Here is a 13,721-nt window from a genome sequence, read left to right as displayed (position 1 = left end):
GTCCTGAGGAGGGGCGGGACAGAAGGGCCCCAGGGAGGGGTGTGAGGGGCATGGAACCAGTCCATGGGGCTCGAGAAGCCTTCCCGGCGGAGGCATGTGGGAGCTGAGGGCAGAGGAGGAGCAGAGTGAAGATGCCCGGGAGGCTGAGGGCCCCCCGGCGGGGCGGGGGCGGTGCTGCCAGGTGCAGGGAAGGCCAGGCCACCGCAGGGGCCGTGGGCAGGGCGGCCAGGTCCAGTGAACGAGGCTGGGGACCTGACCGGCCCCCATCGAGAGGGGACGGGTTTAGAGACAGCCCCCCGTGGCTCAGAGGTGAACTTGACTGAGTCCTGGTTCTAGTGGGGTTGACGGTTACGTGGGAGAGAAGGCAGGCAGCCACCGTGTGAGCATATCCACAGGCCAGATGAGGGCTTGCTGGCCCCGGTGCTGCCCTGGGCGCGCTGGGAAGCACTGGCCCGCGCTGAGCCGGCAACAGCCTCATTCGCCCTCTGCCGTGGGAAGGCCAAGTGGGGGGCAGCAGCGGGGCGGAGACCTAGCCAGAGATGGTAGAGCCTGGAACCAGGGGTGGCAGGAGAGGCGGACAAGGAAGAGAGAAATTGAGAGCACGCTTTGAGAGGGAGGCGAGGGAGAAGGAGGCTTCAAGGACGACTCCAAGGGTTCTGGCCACTTGGGCAGAGATTGCATCGTTTTCGGATCTGGGAGAAACTTGGGGGAGGGGGCTGGCGGAGGGGGTGTCCCAGCTGTCCTTGTTAGTCTGAGACGCTCGTGAGTCGTCCTGGTGAAGGCGCTGACTAGGTTGGAGGCACAAATCTGGAGCACAGAGTGTAGCCTGGGCCAGAGACACAGGCTGGGAGCCGCTGGAGAGGAGGTGGGATTTAGGAGTGGGGGGAGGGGCGGTGGAGCGGGCACAGCGCCGTTTCCCCGCAAGGGGGGAGGGGGAGGGACTCGGGATGTCATTCTTTTATTTTTAACCACTTATTTTGAAACCATTTCAAACTTTCAGAAACACTGCCAGACAGAACAAAGAACTTCCGTATTTTCTTCATGCAGATTCCCCCACTGCGGATGTCTTACAGCATTCGCGCTGTCACGCTTTCCCGTGCGTGTGGCGTGCTTGTGCGCCTTTACATCACCCGCTAAATTTCACCAACTCTTCCGACAGCATCCCTTTCCTCTCCGAGTTGTGTTTAGTGGTCATGTCTCCAGAATCCTTCATCTGGAGCAGTTCCTGGCTCTTCCCCTGCCTCTCCTGTCCTGCCCCCGGCTGGCCCTAAGTTCTGTAAAGTGACCCTCAGCTGCATCTGGTGTTTCCTTGTGACCAGACTCGGCCTGCGTTCTTGGCAGGAAAACCACGCTCCACGTCTGCTCTTCAGCGCCCCCTTCAGGAGGCACAGGGTATTGCCCTGGTCCACCGCTGGTTCCTCCACCTTAATTCACCCTTTTCCCTCTGCAATTGATTAGGATTTCATGGGGACGTATTGGAGTTGCACCAACACCCTGCTCCCCATCAAACTGCCATCCACTCGCTGACAGCCACCAAATTAGCCACTTCTACAATTGTTGCCAAGCCGTGTTCTCTATTTCTATCATCCTTCCTACATTTATTAGCATTCTAGTGTAAGAAAGAGCTTTCCCTTCTCCCACATGTTGGCATGTATCTATATATCTATGCATTTATGTCAGTGTGGACTCACAGATTCCTCACTGGCTTGTAATCCACTCCTAACATGACTTAGTTCGGTGCTCAGATCGTCCCCGCTTCAGCCAGTGGCCGCCCCATCAGCTTGGCCCCTGTGTCCTTTTGACATGGCTCCATCACTCATCGAGCATTCTCTTACTGTCCGGCACTAAAGATGTTTCAGACTCAGCTTGTGCTTTCCCTGCCTTGGAATCAGCCAAATCTCCAAGGACCCCTGTTCCTTTTAGAGGAGGAGAGTGTGTAGAAAGCGAAAGCTGAGGTACTCATTGCTACTGGCGTGTCACTGCTTCTAGGCCCTCTCATTGGACAGAACTAGAAAGTATAGGTATGCGTATTTTACATGGAGACCTATGTACCTATGCTATTCCTGTAGCTCTGCGTGTGTGTGTGTGTGTGTGTGTGTGTTTTATAAAACCATGAGTTCATACCAATACCTCCAATTCAGTACCTCAGTATTCTTTCTAACTTTTTTTTTGCATGTTATTTTTCCACGTTTCTCAATATCTTGTCCCATGAGGCATTCAGCTCCCTTTCTCCTTAACTTATTTTCTCCATCAGTTCCCTTACTCACTCATCAGTTTGCTTATGTGGCCAATGCAGCCAACCACACTGGCTCTCCTCAGCCCAGCATCTCTGTATCCTCAGTCCCCAGGCCCCTGTCACTCCCACAGCCCCTCTGCACCTGAGCCCCACGTCCTCAGGTGCCAGCTCCGCCACACGGGGAAGGAAAGGGGAGCCGGCAGGGGAGCTTGGTTTGGATGAAGTTGACTGTGGGGCATCTAGGAGGCCGTTGGTACACAGGCCGAGGGCCCAGGGCTAGAGGGCAGCATGTGGAGCAGAAAGGGGACGACAGTCCCTGCAGAGACACTTACGAGAGGGCTGAGACGAGGGGTCTGCAGGGGACCCTGAGTGGCAGCAGCTGGGAAGGCGCATGAGACCAGGACAGGGTCTTCACAGATGACCACCGCCTGGCTCCTACCCCCTGCTCTCCTGGGAAGGGTCTGGGCCCCTCTGTGCCCCTGGAGCCACAGGGGCGAGAGCTGGGCCCTATGTGGAAGGGCAGAGCCTGGGCTTGAGGCACCAGCAGACAGACGGCCAGACCGCCTGGACACTGCTCCCCACCTCTGCCCCCAGCAGTCTCTCCACGTTGCCTCCGCAGTGGCCTGTGGGCCTGGCACCTACTTCAGCGGAGAGCCAGGCCAGTGTGTGCCATGCACGCCGGGGACCTACCAGGACGGGAACGGCCAGCTCAGCTGCACACCGTGCCCCAGCAGCGACGGGCTCGGCCTGGCTGGTGCCCGCAACGTATCCGAGTGTGGAGGCGAGTAGGGGCCCTCCCTGAAAAGAGGAGCCGGGGGTGGGGGAACAGGGCACCTCCTGTCTCCACCGAGGTTCCCAAGGCAAAGGCTCGGGTGCCTCGTGGTCTTTTGTAAAGCTCTTTGCCATTTCCAGAGCCTGTCAGGACTTCCGCACAGCTGCACTTACAAAGTGCGTTGCAGACCCACAGTGCATGTGCCAGAGTGCACGGTGGTGAGCAGGCGCTGGGCTGCACTTGGTGCCATTTAAAACTGCACCATGCAGGTTGGAAAGGACTTTACAGTTTACCACTTGCTCATTCACAGGTCAGCTTATAGCGGAGGTACATAGTGCTTTATAGTTGACCAAACACGTGACACCTCATGGGGCACCCATCATTGTCGAAATGCTTTGTGGAGTGCAGCCAGATACTTGGGGAAGAACTGTGCTCTACACAAAGAACTTTACAGTTGGCCTTCTGGATGGTTTGGAGAGCCCTTTTTCAACTTACCGAGCACAATTTGGTTTGCAAAGAGCTTTTCCATTTACTACCCCCACTTAACCTCATCTGTGAAATGGGCTTGTAGCCTTCCCCCCGTCAGCCTCCCTTCCCGGGCCATTGTGAGGCTCACCCAAGAGAACGGATGGGAAAGGTGTGCTGGTGAGTGGGACCCTTAGGGTGGCGGAGACCTCCAGCCTTCTCTGGGGGACAGAAGAGATCAGAGCCCGGCCCTGAGCCCCTGCAGGCTGGCCCGCTGCCCTCTGGCCCCTGCCCGCTCCAGGAGTGTGGTCTGTGCCCCAGGGGAGGTAGTACCTGTCAGAGAGCACAGAGAGGCCACTGGGGGAGCAGAGAATTCCAGGGTCGGGGCTGAGAAGGCACTAAACCCATGCCTCACTCAGCGCCGGAATACCCTCTACATCCTGACTTCTTGCTAGAATGTGTTGTCTCCTCCCTTTGTCCCAGCTGTGCCCTAGGGACCTCACAGAACCCCCTCCCTCTGCTCAGGCCCAGCCAGGCAGATAGACAAGGCAGCATCAGCCTGGAGCTTAAGAGCCCCAGGTCCTCATGTGAAGACAGTGTGGCCCGCCCCCTGGGCAGAGCCCCCTAAATAAATGGCCTCCACGACCTCCCGCCTCCACATGTGGTGTCCACACTTCTCAGCTCTGGAGCGAGGCCACTTCTCAACCCACAGCCCTTCTAGCTGGTGGGAGGAGAAAAGCCAGGCCTGACCAAGACCACACAGTGCCCTCCTCCCCCTCGACCCCCCGCCTTGGTGCCTTTCCCAGGACAGGTGAGGGCTGAGCTGAGCGCCAGGCCTGGACCGAGGCGCCCCGCCCCCCAGCCTGAGCCGTGACCTCTGACTCGCAGGCCAGTGCTCTCCAGGCTTCTTCTCCACCGACGGCTTCAGGCCCTGCCAGGCCTGCCCCGTGGGCATGTACCAGCATGAGCCTGGGCGCACGGGCTGCTTCCCCTGCGGAGGGGGACTGCTCACCAAGCACGAGGGCACAGCCGCCTTCCAAGACTGTGAGGCCAAAGGTGAGGACTCCCCCAGTCACCCCTCCGCTCAGGGTCCGTTTCCCTGGATGCCCCTCATTTCCTGCCCTGGCAAACCTCCAAGGTCAGAGGAGGCTGGAGCCTCAAGCAGTGGACACTGGTGACGAGCTCTGTGCTGCACACGAGGACGGGGACGGCGGGGGTCCAGCACATGCCTGCCTCGGCTCGGATGAGAGAGCCAGGCAGGCACTGAGGCTCCAGCCTGGAACTTTGAGCCCCCATCCCCCAGCTCCTCAAGACACTGGGGAGGCTTTGAGCTGCACCGGGAGGAAGGTTGGGAGGGGCAGTGGGGCGAGGTCAGAGGTCAAAGGTCTTCAGGGCTGCCAGGGCCCTGCAGTGCGGCCCCTCCTCCCCTCCACACCACCGAAGCTCCACCGCCGCCCGAGGCTCGACTCTCCATGGAGGGACAGTCCTCCCCACCTGCTGATGGCCCGACATACAGACTCTGAATCTTCCCCAGCTCTCCAGCCCCACCTCCCCCTGGCTCCTGCCAGGTTTTCCCCCCTTTACCGTTAGCCTCCCAGGAGTGTCTGGACTCCGCTTCCTCTCCTCTCATTCTCTCCGAATCCCCGCCAGCCAGTCCGACTGTCACCGCACTACGCCCGCCCAGCGTTTGCTCCCATCAAGGGGGCCCACAGGGTCCCTGAGTTGCTGGAGCCCAAGTCAGTTCTGTCTGCATCTCCCGAGACTGGGCCGTGGCCCCCTTGGGGCGCTCTTCCTGCTGCTCCTCGGCCTGGGCCCCAGGCCCTGCTCAGCCTCCCCCAGCCCCGCCCCCGAGTGCTGGGACGTCCCAGGCCCCTTGCACGCACTGCTCTTGAGTCTGGATAAACTCATCTGCTCGCCTTAAGTAGCATCTCTGCACGGGTGCCCCCAGCTTCTGTTTCCCGTCCAGCCTCTCCCCTGAACTGGACTCTGCCCTCCCGCCAGGCCACAGCTCCACATCGTATCTAACAAGCATCTCAGATTCCACAGGTCCAGGCTCCCCGCCAGTGCACGGTGGCTCTTCCTGCCAGGTGCTCAAGGGGACCTTGGCGTCACTCTGAGTGCTCTTTCCCCCTCACCTCACACCCAGTCTGTCCGCAGCCCCTGCAGCTCTAGCTTCTAAGCAGCCCGACTGGGCCTTCCCTGGCGGTCCAGTGGTTAAGACTCCGCACTTCCACTGCCGGGGGCACGGGTTCGATCCCTGGTCGGGGAACTAAGATCCTGCATGCCGCACAGCGCGGCCAAAAATAAAATAAAAAATAAACAAACACAGAGTGACCCTGACCCAGGCCACCGCCACCCCTCCCCGATGGCCCTGGCCTGTCCTGCCTGGGCCTCCACGCCCCCCCTCCCCCAGAGCCCACTCCCAGTGCAGCAGCTGGGGACACGGGGCAGCTCCAGGTGGCCTTCCTCGCTCAGAGGAAAGCCCAGTCCTCACCGTGGCCCCTGACCTTTGCTCTGGCCACAGCTGGCACAGACACGGCCCACCTCCGGGCCAGCTCCGCACTCCTTGGGTCTCCACGCCGGTCCCCTCGGTGCCGCCCTCCCTCACCTCCCTCCACAGCCGGCCCTATGGCATCTCACTCCCACGCAGCCAGAGTACGATGTTGGCCTCGGGGCAGGGCTCGGTCTGCCTGGCTCGCTGCTCAGAACCCATGGTCCACAGCACACCCTGCACTGTTGTGGTCAGGGGCAGGGAGCAGAGGGGTCGGCCACTCAGGGACTGGGCATGGGTGGTGGAAGGTTACCAGGCAACGGGGAGGGGCCTTGAACTCTGTGCTGAGTCAGCCCTCAAGGGCAGGGAGCCCCGGGGAGAATGCCGCCTGCCCTTTCCCACTGGTCCCCCCCCCACCACAGTGCACTGCTCCCCCGGCCACCACTACAATACCACCACCCACCGCTGCATCCGCTGCCCTGTCGGCACCTACCAGCCCGAGTTTGGCCAGAACCACTGCATCACCTGTCCGGGCAACACCAGCACAGACTTCGACGGCTCCACCAACGTCACACACTGCAAAAGTAGGTGCTGCTTTTCCCACGGCCAAGGAGCTGCAGGTGCCGGGAGGGGACTGGGGGCAGGTTGTGAGGGCAGGGTGAGCCCTGACCTCAGGTCGTGTCCACGGTGACACGGATCAGGAGGCCGGTGACTCCTCCCTGGCCCGTCACCTCCACACAGGCACTTGGTGGGACACCCTGTGGTGTGGAGGGTGCAACCAGCTTGGCCGGCCCCCCCTGCGCTCCACGGAGCGACCTGATCGCGCCGTCGTTCGTCGGTCCCCGTGGCTCACCTGTGCCTCAGTGCCGGGCCAGGTCCCACTCCAGGGTCTGGGTCTGCGGAGGGAAAAGTCAGGGCCCGTGCCAAGGAGGCTTGTGGGGCAGCTGCCCGCACCAGACCCTGCAGCTCTGAAGGCGCAGGATGCTCAGGGTGTACCAAGGGTGCAGGCGGAAGAGGGAGACCAGACGGCCGCCCTGTGTCTGTAGGAAGCTCCGTTTTAGCCCAAAGAAACGTGGCAGCGTAAGACAATCTGGGAAATAGATCGTCTCTGAGCCCCTCACCAGCAAGTCATCGGGGCCTAACCCACAGGATGCTGTCTTTAGGTATTTCTAATTCACTTTTCAGAGCCCTTTAGGGCATGTGTTCTGGTATTTTACCCTTTCCCTAATCAATTTCCAGCCAGTGACCCCTTTCCTGGGCTGCTGGTCATGTTTGGAACAGCCTAATGGCCCGTGAAGGAGATTTAATCCTCGACGTGGACTCCATCCCCTCTGCCCCGGCTGGGCTCGCGGCCTCCTGCGACAGCTCAGCATAGGCAGGGTTTTAAGTGTTTAAACGTCCTAATGAGGAAAAGTGGGGGAAAATTGGGAGGGAAGCTTCTGGAATGATAAGGTGAAAATGAAATGTTGCCCAGAAATTTTGATGTGAGGAGATCTTTAAATGAAAATGTGTGAGAAAATTATGTATATTTAGTATTTACACTCAATTTTCTTTGCATAACTTCCTTTATGCAGTTAAGCTAGGAACCGTTTAGCTCATAAAAAAAGTCACATTTGGCCTCTTTGAGGATGCACGGTTTAGCTAAACTTGAAAAGGTAGGGAAGCATGTCTCTTGCTGGTCCCTGAGCCTGCCTGCTCCCTGGAGAGGGCCACACCTGGCACCTGGGGGGCACTCAGGGGATGTTGAGCAAAGGGATGCACAGACGAGTGAGTGGAGAGAAAGGGGACGTTGGGGCACACTTGGCCTTGGCTGAGACACGGAGGACAGCACGGGCTGGCGGGGAGCTGGCAGCTGCGGGGGCATGGACGCGCCTGCCGGGGGGGCGAGCAGCTCCAGGCAGGAGGCAGGTGAGGTTCAGGTGAGGCAGCCCAGGAAGGAGGCACCCGGGGCTGGGCCTCCGAGAACCAACACGGAACGGGGTCCCCCCCCCTGCTGAGGGGTCCCCGAGGGAAAACCGGCCTGGAGCCTGGCCTGCTGGCGGGGAGGACCGGGTAGAGGGGGGCCCAGGAGGGGGCAGAGCACCTACCAGCCCTGCCCTGGGCCACCAAGGCTGCTGAGGGCCAGCCGGGCCTGACCAGGGCACGGGCCGTGGTGCCCACAGACCAGCACTGTGGCGGCGAGCTTGGCGACTACACGGGCTACATCGAGTCCCCCAACTACCCTGGCGACTACCCGGCCAATGCTGAGTGCGTGTGGCACATCTCGCCGCCCCCCAAGCGCAGGATCCTCATCGTGGTCCCCGAGATCTTCCTGCCCATCGAGGACGGGTGTGGCGACGTCCTGGTCATGAGGAAGAGCGGTACGTGCCGTCCAGGGGTGTTGCCTCAACCACACGCCCACCCCTCCCCCGTGGCACAGCTCCGCAGGGCACTCACCTCCGACTTCAGGGGCTGGGCTTTCCAGAGCTGTGTGGAAAGGTCCGGAGAGCTTAGGGTGTGTCCTAAGTGTGGGAATCAGGACCTGGTCAGGTCTGGTCTCGATGCTGACCACAAGCCAGTCTCTCATCCCATTTCTCCCGCATCCTGGCACACCGCCCAGGGTGAGCCCCCAGGAGCACCCCCTGCCCCACAGGGCCTCTTCCCCCCTCTGTGCTTGGAGGGGTGGTGAAGGGCCAGCCTGTGCACTCACACAGGGCGCCCCAGGGCCCGCTCCCCCGCTCTGTGAGCTGCAGCCTCCCAGCTCACCACCCCCATGGGGGCTCCGGGTGAGACTTTGGGCTAGGGGCCAGCCCCTCAGCAGTGGGTGGGCACGAGCGCGTGCCCAAATGGCCACGGCAGCAAGAAAGGTGGGGAGCCCTGAGACCCCCCAGGGACTGGGTAGAACCCCTTATGGCCTGTGCCTCGGCTGGGGACCTCGCTGCTATGGTAAGGCCGCAGTGCCCCCAGGGAGCAAGCTCCAGGTCAGTGTTAGGGAAGAAGGAGGGGGACAAGACAGACACAAAAACGTGGCTGCCCACCGGGGCCTGGGATGTGTCCGATACACAGAGACCGGCCAGAGGAGCAGGAGAGTGGGGGGATGGGGGAGGGGGGAGGGCCTTGTCCACTGTGTGCTGCATTGTTACCAGGTGCCTGCACCACCCACTCAGTGGAGCTGATGAGCAGGAAATGGCCCCCAGTGTGTGAATGGGAGGCCTGGGAGGCCAGGAAGGGCAAGGTACCCGGCCAGCGTCCTACAGCCAGTCAGAGCCCAGCCCGGGACCATCCCCTGCCCATTCCCGTCACCAGCCTCCCTAGTCCACAGCATCTTCCCCTCTACTGTCTGTCCACAGAGCTGAGCTCTAGGGAGGCCAGCCTCTCCCACCTCGAGGACACCTCAGGAAAGCTCCCCCAGGGAGCAGTGAGGAAGTGGGGCACCCTTTGGCCAGCCCCAGGCACCCCAGGGGTCAGCAGGCTCACCCTTGTTCATCTGCTCACCGGGAGAGGAGACTGACCCTCCACCCCAGCCCCGGCTCTGTGCTGGGTGCAGGCGTGAGCCCTGTCCTTGAGGAGCAGTTGGCAGGGAGACAGTGACAACCCTATAGAGAGGGGCTGTAGTACAGTGTTCACAGAGCAGAGAGAAAACAGAGTAGGGTGGGGGTGGAGCAGCCAGGGAGGCTTCCTGGAGGAGGAGGCACAGAAACTTGTCTCAGAGGGACAAGTAGGAACTGGGGCTGAGGGTCGGGAAGGGCGTTTGGGGCCGAGGGAACAAGTGCGGGGACTGGAGAGCTGGAGTGTTTGGGGGACTGGGTGCTGTGGGTGCTGGATGGCTGACTGAGTGGGGAGGCCAGAGGCCTGTGGCAGGTCAGGGACCGGGTGAGGAGCTGTGGATCTGGGGCAGCTCAACAATGACGTGCCTCCTCCCCCTGCCCCGCCCCCAGCCTCACCCACCTCTATCACCACCTATGAGACCTGCCAGACCTATGAGAGGCCCATCGCCTTCACCTCCCGCTCCAGGAAGCTGTGGATCCAGTTCAAATCCAATGAAGGCAACAGCGGCAAAGGGTTCCAAGTACCTTATGTCACCTACGACGGTGAGTGTGGCCCCAGTGCGCACCCAGGCTGGCCCTGGGGACACAGAAACAAATCATACCTCCCCGGCCTCAGGGAGCTCCAGCCTTGGGGGACTGTGGGGTCCAGACAGGCCCATAAGGGGGACAGGGTGGTGCAGATGAGGGAGTTATTAGTGGTGTCTGCAGGCCTCAGAGGGAGGTGCTACCCAAGCAGGGTTTTGAGGGTTGTATAGGGGTTTTCTAACTAGTCAAACCTGGAGGAGACCAGTGTGGGTGGAGGAGACAAAGGCACGCAGTCTGAAGCCCTGGGGGAGGGCTGAGGCTGACGGGAGCAGGAGGCAGGAGGGACTTTCGCCTTCAGCCTCTACCCTCACCTTCCTCCCTTCCCACCGGTGGGCTTCGCAGAGGACTACCAGCAGTTAATAGAAGATATCGTCCGCGATGGACGGCTCTACGCCTCAGAGAATCACCAGGAAATTTTGAAAGTGAGTGAGCTTCCCTATGGGAAGGGATCATATAATCCTGGGATAGTGGCCTGTGATGATCCAGGGCCATCCCTGCCCCCAGCCCCAACCCCAGCCCTGCACAGAAGTGAGGAGAAGAGTGATAACAGGAGAAGAGAAGGTGATGGGAGCAGGCGGTCAGGGGCAGGGCTGGTCCAGTGCATCTGTCCTTCTAGCCCAGGACCTGCTGACGTGCCGGTGGGCAGGTTCCTTATGAGCTCTTGGCCTCACTTTCCTCATCTGTGAAATGGGGAGAGCTCGACAGCGTGGTCTCTTAAAATCAGGAGAATCCTCCGCTGCCTTTGGGACTGACTCCCTCCTCATCCCGCCCACGTCCTGAGAAGTAGAGCCACCTAGTCATCCTGGGGCTGTGGCCGTCACACGGCGGGCACAGGCCGGGTCAGGGCCCAGGTTGTCACCGTGAGGAGCCAGACTCAGGGATCTGCTTGGGCTCTGGGGGTCGGGCCCCGGCCCAGCCCTGGGCAGACAGCACCCCCAGCCTGGGAGCCGAGGGTGGCGTGGAGGGCAAGAGCGGGGCCGGCCAGTCCCTCGCTAACTTCTGCTCCAGCTGCCACCTCCCAGCTGGGCGGCCCCAGGCAAGCTGTCTGAGGCCCGCCTCGCGTCTGAGAAACTGGGATGGCTCACAGAATCTCCGAGCCCAGGCCTGGAGCACTCCTGCATACAGTAGGCAGTGTGTAAGCCAAGAGGTTTGCCCCCTGCTGCCCTACCTGGATGAGACCTGGGGGTCTCGGGGCACGAAGCCCCTCGTCGCCCTCCTCAGGTACCTGTCTGTTCAGTGGGAACCAGAGGGTCGTCCTGACTCTGTGCCTGACCCTCGCATCCTTGTCCCGGCCCTCTGCCCTCAGCTCCACCCTGCAGCTGGCAGCATCTTTTCAGAGCTAGAAGTGTTCCCATCTCTTAGGACCAAGCCTTGGCCAGCGAGGCCCAGCCTGGCACAGCTACCACCTGCCTCTGCGGCGGCTCTCAGGCCTCCACTCCCCACGTCACTGGCCATGGCCTCCCAGGAACGCTAGCCCCATTCTCTCCTCGGTGGACGTCCTCCCGTCCTGCTGCTCTCAGCTCAGGCGTCCCATCCTCTGGGCCTCCCTAGCCAGGTTGCACTCTGAGGACCCCAGGTGGCCCCCCTTCTTGGCCGTCAGGCCTGCAGTTTAGGTTTGTCCTGTGATTATTTGGCCCCTGTCCCCCCGCCATGGGGAAGGAACCACAGGGCTTCCCCCTCAGCACCCTGTCCCCAGCACCTGGCACTGCGCCCAGCACATGGGAGGAACTCCACCTGTGTCTCCAAGGGCATGGGTGCATGTGTACACGTGGGAGAGGGTGTGTGTGTGTGTGTGTGTGCGTGTGTGTGCCCGCTCGCACATGCCGGGACGAGTCACACCCCAAGACGGCCGCTTGAGACGATGAGCTCATGGGGCAGGAAGCACGCAGTGTGGTGGCTGCCGGTCACTGGAGGTTCTCCTCCAGGGTGGCATCGCTCCACTTTACAGATGATGACCCTGGGCTCTGAGAGGGTGCCCAGCTGGTGAGTGACGGCGCCTGAGTGTGGGCCGCCTGGACCCTCGCGGCACACCTGTGCCGAGCACCCCTGAGCCAGGCTCCTGGCTCTCAGGACTGCACTTCCTCTTCCACCCAGCCCTGAGAGGAGGGCTCGTCACCCCGTCATTCAGATGAATAATTCAAGTTCAGAGCAGCAGGGCCATTTTCCCAGGGCTAAGGCACTAGGGAGGAGATGGTGCAGCTGCGGTTTCCAGTCCGGCCCATTGGCCTCCAAAGCCTTGCTCTCTACTCCGTGTGCTCTGGTTTTCAACCTGGGGGGGGGGTTGGCTGTTGTGTTTTTGCATTGCACCCTTTTAAGATAAAATGTGACTGGAACTCCAAGAGTTAAAACGAATAGACTATTAAAAAACCAATTAGGCTATTAAAACCGAAAAACTATTCGTGGCAAAGAGTCTGTAGGGTCCTGAAACACACCAGCCAGCCCAGCCTCTTCCCCCTTCCCCCATCCCTGCAGACACCCTCAGGCCCCGCCAGGGCGACGGGCATCGCAGAGGCGAGTGGCCAGGGCCCTCCAGCCTGGCCCCAGGCCCGTCACCCTGGCCTCACCGTGTCTTGCAGGACAAGAAGCTGATCAAGGCCCTCTTCGACGTGTTGGCACATCCCCAGAACTACTTCAAGTACACAGCCCAGGAGTCCAAGGAGATGTTCCCACGGTCCTTCATCAAACTGCTGCGCTCCAAGGTGTCCCGGTTCCTGCGACCCTACAAATAACACTGGTGCAGCTGCCCTGCTTGGGGTGCCGGCTACCCGGGGAGGAGAGAGCTCCTCCCCTCCACAGTCGAAGCTAAAGGCGGCTCCGTGGGCCTCCACGCTGCCTTGGGAATCGCCGTGGCGTCTGCCCTTCAGGAATCGCTGACCAGCCCGTGGCGGGCGAGACCACATCCAGGCAGAGACCCCAGCCCAGCTGCATTCCTCTGATGCCGCCCCCGTGGGAAAACATTGCTTAAGGCAGCCTTTCTTGCTCCTTCCAGGACACCAATAGCGCCCTCTCCTGAGCTGGCACCAGCGGACGCCACCCGGACCAGGACGCTCGGCCACCACCCAGGCGGGTCCCGGGCAGAGCTGACCTTTGGAGGTTGCACGTGCCCTCTGCCTGGTGCTTCGGGGAGAGGGGCATGGCGGCCATGTCTCAGGGGGGCTCTCAGAGGCAGAGTCCAAGACAGGAGGCCAGGCCGTGGAAGCAGGGGTGGTGAAGGCTCGTCTGGGGGCTGTGATAAGCCAGTGTCGATGCCGGCAGGGCGTCCGCACCCGCCAGCTCCTCTGGCCGTGGGCCCAGGACACGGGCGAGTGCGGTTGGGCTCTCAGGATTCTGTGATGGGACAGAAAAGAGGTGCTGGGAGAGGAAACTGTAGATTTCTGCTTTCCCGTGATAGAGCGTCTAATTAAGTACTATGTGTATATGAATATAAAGATAAAGATATATATACTTCTATTTGTGGGTACTTTAGGAGAATTCTCTTTAGCAACTGTAAATATTAATCGCCACCCCGTCTTCTCCCAGCTGTTGCTGGCTTCCCTGACTGATTAAACTGCTCCTCCAAGCACTTGCCACGTCTGTTTACGAAGGCCAGGAGCCTCCAAGACCAGGGGTGAGGCAGGTCGGCCCTGGACACGCGGTGGAGTACAA

At 60.8% G+C, this 13,721-nt stretch overlaps 1 protein-coding gene across 3 annotated transcripts in view; it reads left to right on the top strand.

Moving 5' to 3' along the window:
- SCUBE1 (signal peptide, CUB domain and EGF like domain containing 1) overlaps nt 1-12,805 on the top strand; it is a gene marked incomplete at both ends in the record, with an annotated part of 129,967 nt that extends 117,162 nt beyond the window's left edge. For all 3 annotated transcript variants that reach the window (XM_079715644.1, XM_079715646.1, XM_079715645.1), the window contains 7 exons: nt 2,856-3,017; nt 4,362-4,529; nt 6,387-6,548; nt 8,127-8,324; nt 9,882-10,034; nt 10,419-10,498; nt 12,653-12,805. In XM_079715644.1, coding sequence (XP_079571770.1) covers nt 2,856-3,017; nt 4,362-4,529; nt 6,387-6,548; nt 8,127-8,324; nt 9,882-10,034; nt 10,419-10,498; nt 12,653-12,805 — 1,076 coding nt within the window. The remainder of the gene's footprint in view (nt 1-2,855; nt 3,018-4,361; nt 4,530-6,386; nt 6,549-8,126; nt 8,325-9,881; nt 10,035-10,418; nt 10,499-12,652) is intronic.
- Nucleotides 12,806-13,721: the final 916 nt, after the last annotated feature.

Source organism: Hyperoodon ampullatus (assembly GCF_949752795.1).
Source record: "Hyperoodon ampullatus genome assembly, chromosome: 11".
Classification (NCBI taxonomy): Eukaryota; Metazoa; Chordata; class Mammalia; order Artiodactyla; family Ziphiidae; genus Hyperoodon; species Hyperoodon ampullatus.
Note: the sequence above shows the minus strand (reverse complement) of the source record. Positions and strands in the feature narration are given on the sequence as shown.